General features: G+C 45.9%; 2 protein-coding genes across 6 annotated transcripts; both read right to left on the bottom strand.

Annotated features, from left to right (window-relative positions):
* Nucleotides 1-465: 465 nt before the first annotated feature.
* On the bottom strand, nt 466-9,855 carry LOC141027145 (uncharacterized). Its single transcript, XM_073504111.1, has 2 exons — nt 8,922-9,855; nt 466-746 (listed from the first exon to the last, which is right to left on the bottom strand). The coding sequence occupies exons 1-2, from the start codon at nt 9,853-9,855 to the stop codon at nt 466-468; spliced, it is 1,215 nt and encodes a 404-aa protein (XP_073360212.1).
* Nucleotides 9,856-15,819: 5,964 nt separating this feature from the next.
* Nucleotides 15,820-20,592, bottom strand: LOC120969753 (uncharacterized). 5 transcript variants are annotated; one of them, XR_012188808.1, is made up of 10 exons: nt 19,125-20,592; nt 18,761-19,027; nt 18,246-18,511; nt 18,115-18,161; nt 17,719-18,025; nt 17,512-17,612; nt 17,318-17,401; nt 16,866-17,216; nt 16,611-16,775; nt 15,820-16,540 (listed from the first exon to the last, which is right to left on the bottom strand). XR_012188808.1 is itself a non-coding variant. In XM_073503309.1 (9 exons), the coding sequence occupies exons 5-9, from the start codon at nt 17,796-17,798 to the stop codon at nt 16,702-16,704; spliced, it is 690 nt and encodes a 229-aa protein (XP_073359410.1). In that variant the 5' UTR covers nt 17,799-18,025; nt 18,115-18,161; nt 18,246-18,511; nt 18,761-19,008; nt 19,125-19,245; the 3' UTR covers nt 16,418-16,701. The 5 variants fall into 5 exon arrangements, 3 of the variants coding, with proteins under 3 accessions (XP_073359410.1, XP_073359409.1, XP_073359411.1); XR_012188809.1 differs by having other exon boundaries at nt 16,235-16,540; nt 16,866-17,211; nt 17,705-18,025; XM_073503309.1 differs by having other exon boundaries at nt 16,418-16,775; nt 18,761-19,008; nt 19,125-19,245.
* Between the last annotated feature and the right edge of the window lie 1,424 nt (nt 20,593-22,016).

Here is a 22,016-nt window from a genome sequence, read left to right as displayed (position 1 = left end):
CCTAAAAGGGCCTTCTCACATAGGCGAGAGCTTGTGGAGCCCCTCTCTGGGGAGGATCCACCGCAGGATGGGGTATCCGACCTCAATGGTGCGGGGGCGGATGTTGCGACTGTGGTAGCGGCGCAATGCCTGTTGGTACCTTGCAGCATGAAGGGCGGCCTAGCGACAGGCCTCCTCGAGGAGCAGCAGGTCAGCCTCCCACGAGCCATCCTGACATGCTTCATCAAATGCCAAGACTCGTGGGGAGCCATGTTTAAGCTCTGAGGGAAGGACCGCCTCAGCCTCGTAGACAAGGAAGAAGGGAGTCTTGCCAGTAGGCTTGGGCGCCATTGTGCGGATGGACCACAACACAGACTACAACTCATCCAGCTAGCCCTTGCCACAAGCTTTGAGCTACTTCTTGAAGCTCCTTGTCTTGCAGCCCTTGAGGACCTCAGCATTGGCGCGCTCAGCCTGGTCATTGCTTCACGGGTGCGCCACAGAGGCGTAGCGGATCTGTGTGCCGAGGTTGGCGCAATAGGACTTGAAGAGGCCACTCGTGAACTGGGAGCCATTGTCAGTGATAATGCGGTTGGGGACACCAAACCGGCTCATGAGGGCATTGATGAACTTGACGACCGAGCCTGCCGGGATGGTGTGCACGGGTTCGACCTCTGCCCACTTGGTGAACTTGTCGATGGCGTTGTAGAGGTAGGGGTAGACACCAGCCACACGAGGGAAGGGGCGTAGTATGTCCAGCCCCCAGACTGCAAAGGGCCATGAGAGCGGGATCATCTGGAGCCCATGCGCTGGCGGATCTGCTTGACGTGGAATTCGCAGGCTTTGCAGGATTGGACTAGCTCAGCAGCGTCGCGGAGTTCAGTAGGCCAATAGATGCCGCTTCAGAACAGCTTGCCGGCATGAGGAGTGATGCCCGCAATCTCCCCCGTGGATGTGGGCGAACAACTTGTGCCCTTGCTCTTATGCAATGCACCGCAACGAGAAGCCATTGGGGCGCCTGTGGTACAACTCGCCGTCTTGCAAACAGTAGGCGGTGACTTGCCGGACGACGCATGATACGTCTCCAACGTATCTATAATTTTTGATTGTTCCATGTTGTTCTATTATCAATCTTGGATGTTTTATAATCATTTTATAGTCATTTTATATCATTTTTTGGTACTAACCTATTGACATAGTACCAAGTGCCAGTTTTTGTTTTCTTCATGTTTTTACATCGCAGGAAATCAATACCAAACGGAGTCCAAACGCAGCGAAACTTTTTGGAGATTTTTTTGGACCAGAAGACAACCAATGGGCCAAAGAAACACCTGGGGGCTGCTCCGAGGGGAGAACAAGACACTAGGCCGCGCCTGGAGGCCCCCGGATCGCCTCTTTACTCTATAAATACCCCAATATTCCAGAAACCCTAGGGGAGTCGATGAAAATCAATTCCAGCCGCCGCAGAGTTCAGAACCACCGGATCCAATCTAGACACCATCACGGAGGGGTTCACCACTTCCATTGGTGCCTCTTCGATGACGCGTGAGTAGTTCTTTGTAGACCTTCGGGTCCGTAGTTAGTAGCTAGATGGCTTCCTCTCTCTCGCTGAATTCTCAATACAATGGTCTCTTGGAGATCCATATGATGTAACTCGTTTGCGGTGTGTTTGTTGGGATCGATGAACTTTGAGTTTATGATCAAATGGATCTTTTTATATCCATGAAAGTTATTTGAGTTTCTTTGATCTCTTATATGCATGATTTCTTATAGCCTCGTATTTCTTCTCCGATATTTGGGTTTTGTTTGGCCAACTTGATCTATTTATCTTGCAATGGGAAGAGGTGCTTTGTAGTGGGTTCGATCTTACGGTGCTTGATCCCAGTGACAGAAGGGGAACCGACACGTATCTATCGTTGCTACTAAGGATAAAACGATGTGGTCTATTGCTACATAAATAGATCTTGTCTACATCATGTCATCGTTCTTATTGCATTACTCTGTTTCTCCTGAACTTAATACACTAGATGCATGCTGGATAGCGGTCGATGTGTCGAGTAATAGTAGTAGATGCAGGCAGGAGTGGGTCTACTAATCTTGGACCTGATGCCTATATAATGATCATTGCCTGGATATTTTCATGATTATTTGAAGTTCAATCAATTGCCCAACAGTAATTTTTTTACCCACCGTTTGCTATTTTTCTCGAGAGAAGCCACTAGTGAAACCTACGGCCCCGTTCTCTTTCTCATATATTTGCCTTTGCGATCAACTTTTCCTTTGCTTTTATTTTTAGATCTATTAAACCAAAAATACAAAAATACCTTTGTGCAATTTATTATTATTTATTTTATTTGGCGTTTGATCTATCAATCTACTACAATTTATTCACGTTTATTTGCCTATCTTGGGGCGCCGCTACCAGAAAGGGATTGACAACCCCTTTTACATGTCGGGTTGCGAGTATTTGTTATTTGTGTGCAGGTGCTGTTTACTTTGTGTTGCTTGATTCTCCTTCTGGTTCAATAACCTTGGTTTCATCACTGAGGGAAATACCTACCGTCGCTGTGCTGCATCATCCCTTCCTCTTTGGGGAAATACCGACCTAGCTTCAAGCCGCATCAAAAGGAATTTCTGGCGCCGTTGCTGGGGAGGATCTTCAACATATACCAGGTTCCTAATCACAAATCTTATCTCCATGCAATTTACATTATTTGCCATTTGCCTCTCGTTTTCCTCTCCCCCACTTCACAAGAATATTGCCGTTCTATTCGCCCTCTTTTTCGTTCGTCGTTTTCTTGCCGGATCTGTTTTGAGTGCAATCTTGTTGCGTAGTCATCATGACTCAAGAGAACACCAAGTTATGTGATTTCTCAAATACCAACAACAATGATTTTATTGGCACTCCTATTGCTCCTCTCGCCACTAGTGCGGAGTCTTGTGATATTAATACTGCTTTGCTGAATCTTGTTATGAAAGATCAATTTTTTTGGTACTCCTAATGAGGATGTCGCGTCCCATCTTAATACCTTCGTGGATATCCGATATGCAAAAGAAAAAAGATGTGGACAATGATGTTGTGAAGATGAAATTATTTCCGTTTTCTTTGCGTGATTCTGTAAAAAATTGGTTCTCTTCTTTGCCTCGCAATAGTATCGATTCTTGGAATAAGTGCAAAGATGCTTTTATCACTAAGTATTTTCCGCCCGCAAAAATTATTTCCCTTAGAACCCAGATCATGAATTTCAAGCAACTTGAACATGAGCATGTTGCACAATCTTGGGAAAGGATGAAAATGATGCTAAGGAATTGCCCAACTCATGGGTTAAATCTTTGGATGATCATACAAATTTTTTATGCGGGATTGAATTTTGTTTCTCGTAATCTTTTAGATTCCGCCGCGGACGGTACTTTTATGGAAATTACTTTGGGTGAAGCCACCAAATTGCTTGATAATATCATGGAAAAGTATTCACAATGGCATACCGAAAGAGCTCCAACTAGTAAAAAAGTTAATTCGTTTGGAGAAATTTCTTCTTTGAGTGAAAAAGTTGATGCTCTCATGAAATTGGTTGCTAGTGAAAGTGCTCCTATTGATTTCAATTATATGCCTTTGTCTACTTTGACTGAGCAAAATAGTGATGCCGTAGATGTGAATTTTATCTCGTGAAATGATTTCAATAACAATGCTGATAGAGGTAATTTTAATCCTAGGCCTTTTCCTAGAAATTCCTCTAATAATTATGGTAATTCCTATGGCAACCAATCTTATAATAATAATAGGAACACCTCTGATCTTGAGAATAATATTAAAGAATTTATCAACACGCAAAAAGTTTTCAACACTACCATAGAAGAAAAATTGAATATGATTGATGATTTGTCTAGAAGTGTTGATAGAATTTCTCATGATGTGAAAAATCAAGATGAAATTTTTTGTGCCTAAATTTGAGGAATCAATTAAAGCTCTCTATGTTTCTATGGATGAAAGTAAGAAAAGAACCGCTATGCTTAGAGCTAGAAGAGAATTTTTAGAAAAAGTGTTTTCTAGTGATTGCTTTCATAAAAATGGTGAAGATCTTAAAATGATTGGTGTTTCTTCTATGGATTCCTTGTTTAGTAGAGTTAAGATTGATGAAAAAGGGACTGGAGAAGAGTCAACTTTAGCTAGAAGGCGTCCCGATAATTCGGAGGGTGAAAATCTTGTTGAGAAAATTGATAAAAGTGGGTTTGAAGAGGTCAAAACTTTAACTAGTGATGTGCCCACTCTTTTTTATTACAAAGACGTCAATTATGATAGTTGCTCTTTGATTGATTGTATTTCTTTGTTGCAATCCATGGTAAATTCGCCCCATGCTTATGAACAAAATAAAGCTTCTACTAAACATATTGTTGATGCTATGATGAAAGCTTTGGAAGAATAATTGGAATTAGAAGTTTCAATTCATAGAAAATTGCATGATGAATGGGAACCTACTATCAAAGTCAAGATTAAAAATTATGAGTGTTTTTCTTTGTGTGACTTGGGTGCTAGTGTTTCTACAATTCCGAAATATTTATGTGATGTGCTTGGTCTTGCCAATCTTGAAGAATGCTCTTTAAATTTGCACTTGGCGGATTCTACTATTAAAAAGCCTATGGGAAGAATTAATGATGTTCTTATTCTTGCAAATAGGAATTATGTGCCCATAGATTTTATTGTTCTTGATATTGATTGCAATTCATCTTGTCCTATTATTCTTGGTAGACCGTTTTTACGCACAATTGGTGCCATGATTGATATGAAAGAAGGCAATATTAAGTTCCAATTTCCACTAAGGAAGGGTATGGAACACTTCCCTAGAACAAGAATTAGGCCACCATATGAATCAATCATGGGGGCATCTTATGGATCTCGAAACAAAGATGACAAAATTTAGATCCTTGCCTTATGCCTAGCTAAGGGCGTAAAACTATAACGCTTGTTGGGAGGCAACCCAATGAATAAAATTTATTTTTACTTTTTGCTTTCTGTTCTTGAGTGTTAGCACAATTATGCTACTGTTATGATTGTGTTTTAATTAGTGTTTGTGCCAAGTAGAACCTTAGGATCTTCGTGAGTGATAGTTGTTTGATCTTGCTGGAAAAAACAGAAACTTTTGCATCCAGAGTTTGAATTTTTAAAAATCACAGAAGCGACGAAATACTCTGAATTGTTTACAGTAGATTGATATACAAATTTCTCAGCTTGTCCTATTGTTTCAGGGTTTTTGGAGTTACAGGAGTATTCGAACAATTCATATTGCTACAGACTGTTCTGTTTTTGACAGATTCTGTTTTCCTTGCGTTGTGTGCTTGTTTTGATGATTCTATGGTTTTCTTTGATGAGTTTTTGCCATAGAAAAGTTGAAATACAGTAGATAAAATGAAAGAATAAAATATGAATAGGTTGCAACAGTACTTATAGTAGTGATTTACTTTCTTATACTAACAGATCTCACGAAGGTTTTGTTGAGTTTTGTGTGATTGAAGTTTTCAAGTTTTGGGTTATCTTACGATGGATGAAGGAATAAGGAGTAGGAAGAGCCTAAGCTTGGGCATGCCCCGGCATGCCAAGCTATTATCCAAAGAGAGCAAGAAACTAAGCTTGGGGATACCCCGAGTGGCATCCCCTCTTTCTTCTAACGACCATCGGTATTTTACTCGAAGCTATATTTTTACTCGTCACATACTATGTGTTTTGCTTGGAGCGTCTTGTATAATATGAGTATTTGCTTGTTTTATTTTGTGTTTTTAGTCTTGATTTCTTGCTGGACACACCTTTTTAAGAGAGCCAAAATTATGCCATGCCTTGTTAAAATTGCTCTCTATGCTTCACCTAAACTTTTATGAGCTATGGATTTGCTCTAGTGCTTCACTTATATCTTTTTGAGCACGCTGTGCTTTAGTATTTTTGAAGAAATGCTCTCTTGCTTCACTTAGATTTATTTGAGAGTTAGTAAAATTTTCAAGAAATTCTCTCTTGCTTCACTTAAATTAATTTGAGAGAAAGAAATATTATGCTCGTGATCTTCACTTATATTTGTTTGAGCTTATCAAAAGCAACACATGAAAATTAGTTCCAAAGTGATAGATATCCAAGAAGGATATAATAAAAACTTTCATGAAGATCATTGGACAATATAAACTTGATTCTTAGTAATAGTTTTGAGATATAATGATATGATATGTGAGTCATGTTGATGAGTAATTATGCTTTAGTAAGAATATTGGTGTTAAGGTTTGTGATTCCCTATGAAAGCACGAAAGTCAATAGTCACGCAATGAAATTATATCCTACTTGTGGTGCATTATTCGGTGTTAATTATGCTTAATGCTCGCTTATGAGATTATTCATTTCTTGGTTGGTCACTTCTCAATCTTTTGCTAGCCTTCATTTTGCACTAAGTATGATCTCTACTTGTGCATCCAAAACCCTTTAAACCAGTTTTGCCACATGAGTCCAGTATATCTACCTATATGCGATATTCTTTTGTCATTCTAAGCAAATTTATTTGTGCCATCTCTAATTTTCAAAATAAACATCTCTTTTGTGTGTTCGTACCGCTCACGGAGCGGTGAGGGGTGGCTAATATTTTTCCATGCTAGATGTGTTATTCTCACGATGAGTGTTTATTCACTTGTCATTGCACGAGAGTAAGACAAAGGTATTAGGGATGCCCAGTCCCAAAATAAAAAATGAATTTACTTTATGTTGTCAAATAATAAATTCCTTGGAAAGTGTTGGTATGGAAGGCAACCATGGATACGGCTAGCCATAGAAAGTGAAAGTATGGTGGAAAAAGGAATAAACTTTATTTTCTGTTTGGGAACCGCCTATGATATATCTAGCATGGAAAGTGTTGGGAACTCTAAGTCATTTTCGTTGGTGGGAAAGGCACACCTCCCAAAGTGTTTTTATCTCTAAGTTTTTCGCTTTGAGCTCTGTCACCTCTACAAATACCTACTTCCCTCCGTGAAGGGCCTTTGTTTTACTTTATGCAATTTTTATTTCCAATTTGAGTCTCCATCTTCTCTTATAAAAGCACCAACTAGGAGGCACTATGATCGTACTTGAGTATTGGGTGTAGTTAATATGTGACTGTGTTTCATGAATGGATCAATGATTGAGCATGATGGGCTAGGGATAACTTATTTTAGCATTGATATTTTTAAAGACATGGTTGCTTGTTGATATGCTTGAGTATTTAAGTTATCATGTCAAAACTAGACTGTTGCCTTGAATCACATAAAAGTCCAAATGTCCATGCTATAAAGAAAAGAATACGAGATGACATGTTAGGCAGCATTCCACATCAAAAATTCTGTTTTTATCATTTGCCTACTCGAGGACGAGCAGGAATTAAGCTTGGGGATGCTCATACATCTCCAACGTATCTATAATTTTTTATTGTTCCATGCTGTTATATTATCAATCTTGGATGTTTTATAATTATTTTATAGTCATTTTATATCATTTTTCCGTACTAACCTATTGACATAGTGCGAAGTGCCAATTGTTGTTTTCTGCATGTTTTTTACATCGCAGGAAATCAATACCAAACGGAGTCCAAACGCGGTGAAACTTTTTGGAAATTTTTTTGGACAAGAAGACAACCAATGGACCGAAGAAGCACCTAGGGGCTACTCCGAGGGGAGCACAATCCACCAGGGCACGCCTGGAGGCCCAGGCGCGCCCTGGTGGGTTGTGCCCACCTCGGGTGCCCCGGACCGCCACTTTACTCTTTAAATACCCCAATATTCCAGACACCCTAGGGGAGTCGACGAAAATCAATTCTAGCCGCCGCAGAGTCGAGAACCACCAGATCCAATGTAGACGCCATCACGGAGGGGTTCACCACTTCCATTGGTGCCTCTCCGATGACGCGTGAGTAGTTCTTTGTAGACCTTCGGGTCCGTAGTTAGTAGCTAGATGGCTTCCTCTCTCTCTTTTGATAATCAATACAATGGTCTCTTGGAGATCCATATGATGTAACTCTTTTTGCGTGTGTTTGTTGGGATCTAATGAACTTTGAGTTTATGATCAGATCTATCTTTTTATATCCATGTAAGTTATTTGAGTTTCTTTGATCTCTTATATGCATGATTGCTTATAGCCTCATATTTCTTCTCCGATATTTGGGTTTTGTTTTGCCAACTTGATCTATTTATCTTGCAATGGGAAAAGGTGCTTTGTAGTGGGTTCGATCTTACGGTGCTTGATCCCAGTGACAGAAGGGGAACCGACACGTATGTATCGTTGCTACTAAGGATAAAATGATGGGGTCTATTTCTACATAAATATATCTTGTCTACATCATATCATCGTTCTTATTGCATTACTCCGCTTCTCCATGAACTTAATACACTAGATTCATGTTGGATAGCGGTCGATGTGTGGAGTAATAGTAGTAGATGCAGGCAGGAGTCGGTCTACTAATCTTGGACGTGATGCCCATATAATGATCATTGCCTGGATATCGTCATGATTATTTGAAGTTCTATCAATTGCCCAACATTAATTTGTTTACGCACCGTTTGCTATTTTTCTCGAGAGAAGCCACTAGTGAAACCTACGGCCCCCGGGCCTCTTTCTCATATATTTGCCTTTGCGATCTACTTTTCCTTTGCTTTTATTTTCAGATCTATTAAACCAAAAATACCTTGCTGCAATTTATTCTTATCACGTCCGTTTGCCTATCTTGGGGTGCCGCTACCCGAAAGGGATTGACAACCCCTTTTAAACGTCGGGTTGCGGGTATTTGTTATTTGTGTGCGGGTGCTGTTTACGTTGTGTTGGTTGATTCTCCTACTGGTTCTATAACCTTGGTTTCATCACTGAGGGAAATACCTACCGTGTTGTGCTGCATCATCCCTTCCTCTTTGGGAATATACCGACGTAGCTTCAAGCCGCATCAGCGCACTCCGCCTCCGCGTCCTCCGCAAGGAGGGTACCATGGAGCAGGTAAGCCTTGAACTCCGCCACCCAGCTGTCCACTTGAGGCTCCAGTGCCAGCATCGCGTGGGCTCCCGAGGCTGGGCTGCAGTCTGGCACACCCGTGGGCAGCACGGGAGGAACCTGAGCAGCGTCGTGCTGACGGCGGGTGGTGCGACTGATACCCTGAGGAGCTTTTCTTCGAAGATGCCTGGGATCTGGGGTTCGCCGCGGGAAACTCGCTTGGCGATGTCGTCGGCCTCCTTGTTGATGCCGCGCAGAATGTGTTGCAGCTCCAAGCCAAGGAAATGCTTCTTGAGTTTACGTACCTCCTCTAGGTAGGCCGCCTTGTGCTCGTCCTTGGGCTTGCAATTTTTGTTGGAGAAGTTGACGAGGAGCTGAGAATCGCCCATGATAGTGAGGCGCTTGATTCCCAGGGCAGCGGCGGCCTTGAGGCCAGCGATGAGGCCCTCATACTCTGCGATGTTGTTGGAGACTTTTTCGTCGTGCCTGAAGCAGAGCTGGATAGCGTAGTAGAGCCTGTCACTGGTTGGCAAGGTGAGCACGACTCTAGCCCCCGCGCCTTGCCTGGAAAAGGCGTCGTCAAAGTGCATGACCCGGCCACTTGGCGCCTCATCCCCGGGTAGGAGGGATTTGTTCTCACGGGGACCTTCCTCGTACGGCTCCGTCCATTCCACCACGAAGTCAGCAAGAGGCACACCCTTGTTGACCCTAGTGGTGGAGAACTCCAACTGGAAGGCATGTAGCCTGATGTTCCATTCGGCGACTCGGCCGATAGCGTTGGTGCTGCGCAGGACTCGCTCTAAGGGGTACGTAGAGATGACCTTAATGGGGTGGCCTTGGAAGTAGTGGCGCAGCTTCCTGGAGGTGACGAGAAGCGCGAGGAGGAGCTTCTGCTGCATGGGGTAGCGCTCGTGCGCATCCCTCAGCACCTTGCTGACGAAGTACACGGGGTGCTCAATGAGGCGCAAGGTCGCGGTGATAGCTTGGTCCAAGGGCGGCTCGCGAGGCTTGGGTGACTCATGAGACTCGCGAGGCCCGCAGGGCCTGGGGTGCTCGCGTGGCTCGGGGTGCTGAGAGGGCTCACGAGGCTCAGAAGGTTTCTCCTTAGTGGCGACGCGTTCCTCCCGTACCGCGACGAGCGCCGCACTGGCCGTCTGGGGGTGGCCGCCAAGTAAAGGAGCAAGGGCTCGCGAGGGTGCAGCGCAACCATGATAGGCGGGCTCGTGAGATACCTCTTGAGGTCTTCAAAGGTTGCGTTAGCCTTAGGGGTCCACTTGAAGGGGCCGGACCTCTTCGTGAGCTTGAAGAACGGCAAAGCTCGCTCGCTGAACTTGGAGAAGCGCCCGAGGGAGACCAGACACCCCGTCGTTGCATTTTTTTAGAGTCCGGGGTGGCGCATCTTCTCAATGGCCTTGATTTCTTCTGGATTGGCTTCGATCCCAGTGGGAGATGAGGAAGCCGAGGAGCTTGCTATAGGGGACTCCAAAGATGACTTGTCGAGGTCGAGCTTTAGGTTGACCTTACGTGGGTTGGCGAATCTTTCCTCTAGATCATCGATGATCGTCCTCGCCTCACGCGTTTTGACCATGATGTCGTCGACGTAGGCCTCCGCGTTCCTTCCCAGCTGAGGCCCTAGAGTGATGCGCATCAGCCACTGGAAGGTGGCGCCGGCACTCCTCAAGCCAAAGGGCATACAAGTGTAGCAGAATACACCGCAAGGGGAGATGAAGGCCGTCCTCTCTACGTCTTTCACCACCATCTTGATCATCTGGTAGCCTGAGAAAGCACCCAGGAAGCATAGGAGGTCGCACTCGGCTATGGAGTCTGCAATCTTGTTGATGCGCGGCAGCGAAAAGGGGACCTGGGGGCAGGCCTTATTGAGGCTTGTGAAGTCGATGCACATACGCTCCTTTCCGCCCTTCTTCGGGATGATGACTGGGTTGGCAAGCCACTTAGCATGGCGCACAACTCGGATGACCCTAGCATCTTGTAACTTGTGCACCTCTTGGATAATGAATTCTTGCTTCTCTGGTGCCTGGCGCCGCACTTTTTGTTTGATGGGGCGGGCGTCGGAACAAACCGCCAAGTGGTGCTCGATTACCTCCCTCGGGACCCCGGACAAATCAGATGCCTTCCAAGCGAACACGTCTGAGTTTGCACGAAGGAAGGCAACATGTGCACTTTCTTGTTCGGGGGGGGGGGGGGGGCTCGATGGTGAAGGTAGGGCCGCGGTCGCTACCATCGACCGACACCGTCTTTGTTTCAGCTCGGTCCTGGGAGAAAACTGCTTCTTCATCACAGGTGAGGCCTCACGAGGCTCGGACGCACCCTCGGTACCCGAGTGTGCGGCCCTTGCATCCTTGTAGGCACGCCTGAGGGCACAAACCGTGTCCTTCTCATCGCTGACGATGATGATAACGCCGCTGTAGTCGGGCATCTTGATAACAATGTAGCCGCGTGGGTCACCGCCATGAACTTGGTGAGCGTAGGATAACCCAGGACGTTGTTGTACGGTAGGCCAATGTGCGCCACATCGAAGTCAATGAGATCGGTGTGGTAGTTCTCACGGGTGTAGAAGGTGACTGGGAGGCACACCCGCCCCAAAGGGATGGTACACCCATCAGTCACCACCGAGAAGGGCCTGGTCAGCATCAGCTGATCATAGGTCACTTGAAGCGTCTCAAAGGTCTCGATGGAGATAACGTTGAGGCTGGCGGCTCCATCGATGAGGATCTTGGTGACCACAAATCCACAACGTTGTCGATGGTGGGGGTGCACAACATGGGAAGCACTCCTGTTGCGGTCGTGGATCTGGGGTGGTCTTCGGAGTCGAAGGTGATGTTGCACTGCGGTCACTCGGGGTGCGCGTGTCGGGGATATACCCCACGGCATAAATGGAACTGATGTATCACCCGGCCGGACCGACTCACTGGTGACCCGGCCGGACTGGGCGACTCACTGGTGACCCTGCCGGACTTGGCGACTCACTGGTGACCCGACCGGACTTGGCAACTCACTGGTGACCCGGCAGGCGGGTCAGATGAACAACAAGACCCGACGGCCCAGAAGGCGGCTCATGGGAAGGCCGATTCATGTTATGATGGGCCGGCTTAGAGGAAAGACATAAGGAATATTTCCCTTACAAGGGAAGGAAGACTAGGATTCCACTTGTAATAGAATAGTCCTAATTCTACTAGGACTCCACATGTAACCCGCCCCTTCAACTTATACAAGGAGGGGCAGGGCACCCCAAGAGTGACAAGTTTTAGACAGACAGACAGACAAGTCTTAGACAAGATCAAAATAGATGCTCTCGAGATAGAGCAGCGAAACATCGCCCTTGTAACCAAGATCGTCATCATCATCAATATTAACCAAGTAGGATGTAGGCTTTTACCTTCACCATGAGGGGCCGAACCTGGGTAAAATCTCGCGTCTCTCGTCCCGCTCAACCCCTTTCAAGCTACCACTTAGATGTGTTGGCCTTATGACTAAGTCGTCACACTAGGACATCTGCCGTGACAAAACCACGACAGTTGGCGCCCACCATGAGGCTCGCAGACGGTAGTGTTGAGTTCTTGGAGGACGCACTCTCGAGAAGCTCGCGATTTGGTAGATAAAGAAGAGCCGACACGAAGGATCTACATCGCTATCGAGATCATGAGTCGGTTGAAAAAGTTTGGTATTACCAGCCCCGCGAGGATACTGTTACCCGGGCTAGAAAAGAAACTGTCGGGCTCATTCGCGGTGGGGCAGACGACGTGATTGACCCAAGACAAATCAAATTTCCATGACTGGTGATGCAAGAAAAGAAAAACTGGGCGGCAGTACCAGAAAGACGTATGTATCTGCGATCTGGAAATCAACTCATGGTGGAGAGATCAAACATCAGTCAAAACTACAGTTATCGCAGTCTGTATACCGAGGCAAAAGCATCACCATGTGCAGTACTGCAAGCCCCTATGATGCTCAAGTGGACAACTCGGTCAACGTCATGTCTGACCAAAGGTGTAGCACTTTTAAAAAAATGTGTCAAGATGAATACTACTCCATCCGTTCCTAAATATGTGCTTCCTCTATTCCCGTGCTTCAACTTTGACCATAAATTTAACTAACGAGACCGACTACGGCGGGAGAAAAAGTTATACCAGTGAATTCGTATTTAAAAGAAGTTTTCAATTATATAATTTTTTTCTCCCGCCGCAGTCGGTCTCATTGGTTAAATTTATGGTCAAAGTTGGACCTCGGAAAGCGCGGGCGCACTATATTTTGGAATGGAGGGAGTATGTTAAAGCAAGGAGTCGATTTCTAGTGTGAGGCGTGCTGATCATATCATGCAAGGAATACTTATCCAACAAAAAAAACCAAATGATAACCCTCACACGTGTGGCACGAAGCAACATGGACCAAACAACTCCATTATCATTTATTTTGCCACGTCAAAACAGATGACATCAGCGGGAATCCTTTTGGTTTTTGGCTGAATTTTTTTTTATCCCCTAATAAAAAATCTAATTAAAAATCCGTTTTTCACAATTAAATCCGTCTCAATGAGATCTTCAAAACTAGATCCCATGTTGATATGTTCGACGAATTTTTTGGGCCAACAGTTGCCATGATGTTTACACTGTAGTTGCCATGATGTTTACACTAAAGTTGCCATGTGACAATTTTAGTTTATAAATCATGTCAATTTTAGTATTTTGACTGCTTTCACCATGGAAATTATTTTTTGTATGAACAATGGCAACTTTAAGTGCATGTATCATGGCAATTTTAGTTTATGGTTCATGGCAAGTCTAGTTTCTTCATTCCCGTTTTATAATATGTCAAAATTTACTTTTAAAGGTAGAAAAAATAGCTGAAACATATCATAGCAACTTCAGTGTAAACACCATGGCAATTCATGTGCAATAGACATGGCAACTTTTAACCCCCAAAGAAATGTCGTCGAAACATATTGATATGAGATCTAGTTTTAAAGATCTCGTCGTGATATATTTAATGGTGAAAACGGATCTTCAATCGGATTTTTCATTTAAGAGATAAAACATTTTAAAAACTGGAAATCCAAAAAAAAATCTCACATGCATGCATGCGGTGACGAAATCTGTGTGTTATAGGGCATGCGGGTGGGTGTTGCTCCCACCACACGTGTGGGCGTTATCAGCGTCCAAAAACAAGAAGAAGAGTGAGTCGGATCTGGATGAAGAAAAAGAAAGGACGCTGATAAAGCCCACACATGTGGTGGGAGTAACACCCACCCACACGCCCTACAACACACAGATTGTGCCACGTCACCGCATACATGCATGTGAAAATCTTTTTGCATTTCCTATTTTTAAAATATTTTATTTCTTAAATGAAAAATCCGATTTAAGATCCGTTTTCATCATTAAATCCAGAGATCTTCGAAACTAGATATAATATCAATATGTTTCGACGACATTTTTTGGTGGGTTGAAAGTTGCCATGTCTATTGCACATGAATTGCCATGGCGTTTACACTGAGGTTGCCATGATATATTTCAACTATTGTTTCTTCTATCTTTAAAAGTAATTTTTACATATTATAAAACGGGAAATTAAGAAACTAGACTTGCCATTAACCTTAAACTAAAATTGCCATGACACATGCACTTAAAATTGCCATGCTTCATACAAAAAATAATTTTCATGGTCAAAGTACTGGAATTTCTATGGTCAAAATACTAAAATTGCCATGATCTATAAACTGAAATTGCCACATGGTAACTTTAGTGTAAACACTATGGCAACTTTAGTGTAAAGATCATGATAATTTTTAGCCAATTTTTTTTCGTCGAAACATATCAACATGGGATCTAATTTTGAAGATCACGTGGAGACGGATTTAATGGTGAAAACGGATTTTAATTGGCTTTTTTAATTAGGAGATAAAACATTTTAAAGCCGAAACCAAAAGAATCCGTCATTTGTTTTAACGTGACAAAATGAATGATAACGGAGGCGTTTGGGCAAAAGTGCTATTCTGAGCTCGAGCTCAAATGCACTGCATATCTCAGTCCTCCGTTGGCCTCAAGATTCACAACGACCCATGTATACTCTTCTGTATTGTGAATAGTATATCCATCCTAGCTCTACGTTAGGTCCAACCTATCAACCGCATTCAATGCCACGGGCGCGTCCCAGGATAACCGGCTCAGCCGACCGTGCAAGTTATGGGCCACGGCTCAGGCCTGGTCCCACTAATGGCAGACGTCCACATCCATCCTCTTCCTGATCTTCTCTGCCGTCTGCGGGGCGTCGGTCAGAGTCCGTGATCACTAATCGCATGATTAGCGGCTACCCTCGTCCACCACTGAGCTGTCCACGATGCCTGCAATGCTAATGCTGACTCTTAACACCCTGCTGCTGCTACGTATATAATAACATGCATGCATCATCAACAAAAAATTCAAGGACAAAGGGATATGGATGAATTTTCTCAGCAAGGAACATCATTTCGTTTGTCAAACAAACCCAAAAGTAGAAATTGCAGCCTTAAAGTTGGCAGCATCAACCTCAACAGTTAACTGTTTACACCCACTGAAACACACTAATACACTATCTTCGCTAGGTCCGGTTAATGTCCTTCTATCTTCTTCAGTTACTTCATACTTGTTGTGTCCACACTGGTAGTCTTTCTAATGCCAGGGAAGACCAGCTGCTTCCCTTGAACTGCTCAGACCACGGGGCAAAAATTATAGTACTCGAGAACATGCTCCCCATCAAGAAAACAGAGGAAACAAAACACACATAAATCACATTTGAAAGAATCAGGGCAGAACAAATCTTAAGATGCCTCTGGTATTTGCAATACACTTGGACCAGAAAAGATTCCTTCATCAACTGGAACATCTTTCACTTAAGTTCAGCAGTATTTCCTACTAGTGCATATAATAAGAGATTAACTAACAACATTATTCATCGGTAGTAACAGCACCCCATTCAGTGCAAGTTCATCTATCAATAATAACTTGGGAGCTGGAACCCAATCTTAGTCACATACTTATGCACATATACACTGGTCATCCATCATTTCTCACTGATTCCACCTACTAACCCAATAGAACGTAGGCAATCAGTCATCACTACTTGGAATGAACTGGGCACATCACAATGGATCAGAAGGCAATACAAATGAAGATACTTCATATTTAACTCACTCAGATGTGCAATCTCAGGAAAAAGTGAGTAGTAAATCCCACAGCTAAATATATAGATCACATTAAGCATGGGTGGAAGAGAGGATCAAACCTGTACCTGCACCTCCTTTCTCGCCGGATTCTTGTCCTCCTCACCCTCCCACGCAGGATTCTTTTCCTCCTCTGCTGCATTCTTGTGCTCATCCACCGCAACACATGGCATCTTGATCCACGGGTGGCTGCGAGAAGGTAGTAGGGGCGGAGACAGACAGTGCACACGGGGACGAGCGGGAAACAGGGGTGGCGCCAGCAGGGATGAGCGAGACGCCGACCTAGCTGTGGGGAACGGCGGAAGCTTGCCCTACCAGCCGCCAATCTATTCACTTATATGTGCTCTCTCCTCGCAGGCTAGGCAGGCCTAGCACATCAGGCAGGATAAGTCTGTCCAACCCACTTAAATCCTGTGGCTCTTCCACGAGTCTGTTTACCTTTTTTGCAGCGTGGACAAAGTGGGCTTGCGGATGTCTGCGTCTGCCTGCATCTTGATGCTCTTCTCCTCTCCAACCGCACCGCAAGAAACTAGATCGGCGGCCATGACTTCCTCAGCTTCTTCCTTGCACATAACTTCCTTGCACGTCTGTGCGGAGCAACAACTACAATTGCAGAACATTAATATAAACTATCTAATAGAAAAGAATTCCTTACAAAAACATGATCGTTAACGACATCATGGAGGCCCGTACCATCTCCACTGCTTGCTGGATTTCTTGACATGGCTATCCGTGGCTCTTCCGCCCTAATTGACCTCGCCGACAGAATGTCATTTGCCACCGATGTATCAAAACCATCTTTTATTGCTACCAGGAAGATGTATGAGCTCATCGTCATGCCTGCTTGATGTGTTCCATCATCGCTAGAACTGTCTTCGCTCTCAGAGGAATCTGATAGGCATATGGTCTCCACAATGTTGGAGAACCACACCTTCTGCTTCCTCTTTGATCCTCTGTTCCACTTCTTCTTCCCTTTCCGTCTCCATAGCCCCTTTAGGGAACTCATGTTCCTTATCGGGGATGCACCACTAATGTACGCCTGTCCTGCAAAGCAGAGTTGTTTGTAGTAAATATTCAAACTGCAATCCAAAAACACATTTTAAAAGTTTTGTTGCATGTTCCAACTATTTTTCGGTGCGCCTAACCTCCGATATTTGCCTGCCAGTGATGGCAACTCTCATCGGCTTTTTCATTAACCGGAACAGTTGCAACCACAGTTGACAGAGCAGCTAAATCAGTGTCAGCATATTTCACACTTGTGCTAGTGTTTTTACTTGAAAAATTATAACCCTATGGCATGACACACTCAATCTCTAATCTACCTTGTTTGCTAACATACCTCTATGGCCACCCTCTGTGGGGCTTGTTTCTTGACCTGCAGGCTCAACCTCCTGAGCAAGTTTTATGTTGCTAATGCATTGGCGATCTGAGCTTCGGTACCTGTAGCAAAACATAAAAGGCTTAGTTGCTTTGTGTCCAACACATGACCACAATGTATCGCATCACCTCATTTGACTTCCAGCCACATTTACCATTTTGATCATACATTTTTTGACACATGATTGCAACCTCACGGCCTTGTTCTTCTTGCAGATCAACATTTTTATCATACATTTCTTGATACATCTTCACGACTTCTGCATCTTTCTACTCTTGCTCCCTTAGCCTTCTATTTGTCTCAATAAGATTACCATGCTTAGGATCATTAGACCATTCTTTTGAATCAACGTCATCATTGCTTTCTTCCAAATCAACTTCATCTTTGATTTCATCGTCGGAGATGTCAATAACCCCTTGAACCAAACCCGTCTGCACATTCAGTGTCGGTGCGCGGGTTGCTCTCTCCATCTCATCTGCAAAAACATACGCACACAATTATCAGTTACTTTTACATGTAGTAATCAGTAAATATTTTTAAATCAAACATTTTTGCTATTCTCACATTCCGCATCAAGCTCTGCTCCAAGTTGCCGAGCAAGCTGATGATGCCTGAAAAGTATGAACATGCATTGCGTTGATCTCCAGAACAGCATCCAGTAAACTAGCATCACCTAGCGGAATGTTGTTCCTTACCGAGCATCCACAGAAAATTTCCTGCATACACTTCCTCCTCTCATCATTGAGCTGGATTTTACCATACCTAATCCCAAGCCCCTTCTCCCAAGGATACAAGTTGTAGAAATCATATGCTTCACCCAGCGAGTCAAAAGTAGTACCCAGCGCTGGAGAGATAACATTTTCAGTCGGGTTTTCTATGAACACCTTTACTGCCTTCTCAAATGCACTAACGCGATTTTGGGAAAGCGGTCCTGCTAGGAGCGGCAACACAAATTCTCAGCCTGAAAGGGATTTCAAATGTTTCTGTCAACCAATTTGATTCACTGCCCATCAAATTACAGTTATAACTACATATCTGCTAGATTATATTAATCGTTCAAAACATCAAGCTTTAACACTAATTCATATCAGACCATGTATTAAAGACACCAACAATTTCAATCAATATCGCATCACTATACACCGCCAAAAAATAAGTTGTTGAAATTCTTCATGGCACATCTTCTCAATTTAAATTCAATTCCTCGCACCTCTTATTCCATCCAGGAGCCTGGGGATTCATCTTCCATGTCGACAACTCAGAAGTCGGAGGCGAACCTTCTACCTGCTGCAGCTTGAGCCGCCCTGCAAATTCGACCATCTTTGCTCCTTGCCAGTCCAGATGCGCCTCAGATCAACCCTTCATCGCTCACACTCGTGCCCTCCGGCGGCGCCACCTCTACCAACGTCCGCCTGGTACCATCCGCCAGTGTATCTCCCGGGACCAACTCTCCCCGAGCTTTTCAATCAGAGTCGATCTGTGTTAGATAAAGCGAATAGACCTCAGCCACCTGAGCTCCAGCCTTCAAATCGCAAGCTAGGGTGAAAAAAAAACAAATTGCTTGGTCGACATACCTCTGCATGAGGAACTCCATTGCGCGTCCGTCACCTGTTCTCACACTCCCTCAGCCTCTCCCTTGCGAGTTATCGCATTGGGGAAGAAGACTCTCGACATCCATTCGAGGCTGACTCGCTCTGACAGGAGCGACTTATCCGAGCCATAGATCAGACTGAAATACGCGAACCTGGGCCACGGCTCAGCCCGTTAGTGCAAGACGGCCGTCCAGAAACCACTATGCCTATGCCCCAAACCTGGCCCACAAACAAGGCCTGACACGTATATATTCCATAACACGGTACACATTTACCAGCGTTTCTAAACTCTCCGTATAAAGGCTTGGCCCAGATATCCCAAGCATATGTGCTCGGGACCAGTTACTCCACGGCCATATTTCTTCATGCCGCATGTGGGCGTTATCATTTGCGGAAAAAAGGGAAGGCTACGACGGGAAGTGGATGAGGCCACGGACTCGGCCTCCGCCTGGGTCTTCTCCTTCGAGCCACCGGCTGTGGCCGAGCCACCACCACGTCGCTGCCTTTGCCTGCGAGCCGCCCTCGCCAGAGCAGCCTCGAGCCCCGCTCCGGCCCAAGCGCTTCCACTCCGGCCCGTGCCCATCCGCAATAACACGCCTCTGTCCACGGCCGCGCCGCGCCCAGCCGCCTCCACGTGCTCCGCTGCACCGCGCCTCGAGCTGGACAACCACTTCCTTCCGCGCTGGCATGCGCCTCGGTCACCTTCGCCGTGGCTTCACCGCATCGCTCACCGTCGGGGGGCCTCCAAGCCACCTCTAGTGCCAAAGCGCCCCTGCCGCGAGCCGCCCGCTACCACTTCGACCTCGCCTCGCCACGGCGGCTCTCTACGCGGCTTCAAGTCGCCGCCGCCTTGACCCTGCTGCGAGCAGCAGCCGGCGCCGCCGTGGCTCACCCCATCATGGCCTGCCTGGCACGCCTCTGCCGACGCAGCGTCACCTCCGCGACGAGTCGGCCCGCGGGCCTGCCTCTCCCTCGAGCCCCCGGCCTCGACCCGCCTCTGCCACCGCGCCGCCTCGAGTCGCCCGACCTCGTCGCCGCCCTTGCCGTGGCCGGCCTCGAGCCGCCTTGCCTCAAGTCGCCTTCCCGCGCCGAGTTGCGGTCGCCGTGTTTCAGCCGACTCTGACCGCGGCCGCGCGCTTCCGCGGTTGCAACCTCGTCTCCAGCTACCGAGCCTCACCTCAGCCGGCCTTCCACCTACTGCTGAGCCGCCGTCTTCGAGCCAGACGCACCTCCGCCTCCGCAGTGCCCCCGCCTCACTCCGCTTCCGCCGTAAGCTGCCCTGCCTCTCCTCGCCTCTGCCTTTGCGGCCACAGCGTGCGACTACGAGCTGCACTACGCGCCCGTGCCGAGCACCAAGTGGCGGCTCGCGTTTTGGAGGTGCCAAAGAAGAACCACCCACTGATGCTGTTGTCCGGAGTAGACACTAATGCGAACTTGTCCCTGATGCCTCATTAACTCGTAGTCTTGAGGAGGTTGCAGATAAATCGATTCTTGGGAAAGGTCAACAAATGGTTTCCCCTCGGTTTTTTGGCTGGCAAGAACGCCTCTCCGCTGTCCGGAGTAGAGCTGATTATTAGCTATGATTTGGATTTTAACCATTACCTGGAGAAGGATGTGCCATGTCGCTGCTGTCTCAAAGTCAAGGAACAAACAGTTCGAACGGTGCATACAGGAATCAGCCAAAGCTAAGACGAGTATTGGTGTACAAAGAAGTACTGTACTATTTGAGCATGCCCTCCAAAACTTGATGTGGATGCATGGGTGGATGTGAAGGCCATTAAAACTGCATGAGCAATTTTGCTTCGATCGCTACGTCTGACGAAAAACCAGGTGCTGCCAACACTGATATTTTTTATCCGTACATGTTATATACATGATGATCTGGGCTGCACGCCAACGCACCAGAAGCACTTGCGTCCGTTCATGCCGTGTTACCCGATGGACAATCACGCAAGCCGCCGCCCATGCGGCCCGGTCTACATCGACTCATCGGGGCTGCGCCTGCTCGCTGTCCAACGGATGTGCGCAAGCCGCCGTCCCTGCGGCTCGGTCTACATCAGTTCGCCAGACTGAGCCCATGGCTGACTCATCTGTCCGCGCCTACGTCGACTCGCCTGAGTCCGTGTTGCTTCCAACGCCGCAATCGTCTATATCGTCCGCCTCCGTGGTCCAGTCTACATCAACACACCAGAGTCGCATCCGTCCACACGAGCTGCTTAGTGAGCGCACGCAAGTCACCGCTCCTACGGCCCGGTTTATTCCAACAACTCTGGAACAAATAATAATATATTATCAGCCTCCGCCTGCACTAGATGGCTTAATGGACAGGCGCACAAGTCGCCGCCACTGTGTTTTGGTTAACTTCAACAACCAGGCGGGACGAACCATCGGCCGGATTACTGACACAACTCATACGAAATCATTTATAACCCGCCACGGTAGACCTCAACCTTCCATGGATTCACATCACCCTATCAATGTCAAGGATATACAATGAGTGTTGCAAAGATCATGAACTCGCCACCTCGCCTCCAGCTTCAACACATTCCAGCGTTCCGCTGTCAGCTAGGCCAAGTCTAAAGTTTCTAGGCTCGATTGCAAAATCGAAGAGCAAAATCCTTATGATCCTGGATGCACCACAATGGGTATATGAAGACATAAACATATGGCTCAGGTCCTTCTTTTGGGAAGGAAAGGAAAAATCTCATGGGGGTCAGTGTCTGGTGGCGTGGAACTCGATCTGTCGGCCGTATAATCTCGGAGGTCCGGGAGTTAAGAATCTAAGGTTACAGGCACTTGCTCTTCGCGTGCGATGGGAATGTCTCCGAAGAACGGACGAAGGTTGCCCATGGCAGGGACTGAAGCTCATTGTCG

The sequence above is a fragment of the Aegilops tauschii genome, chromosome 7 (assembly GCF_002575655.3).
Source record: "Aegilops tauschii subsp. strangulata cultivar AL8/78 chromosome 7, Aet v6.0, whole genome shotgun sequence".
NCBI classification, from domain to species: Eukaryota; Viridiplantae; Streptophyta; class Magnoliopsida; order Poales; family Poaceae; genus Aegilops; species Aegilops tauschii.
Note: the sequence above shows the minus strand (reverse complement) of the source record. Positions and strands in the feature narration are given on the sequence as shown.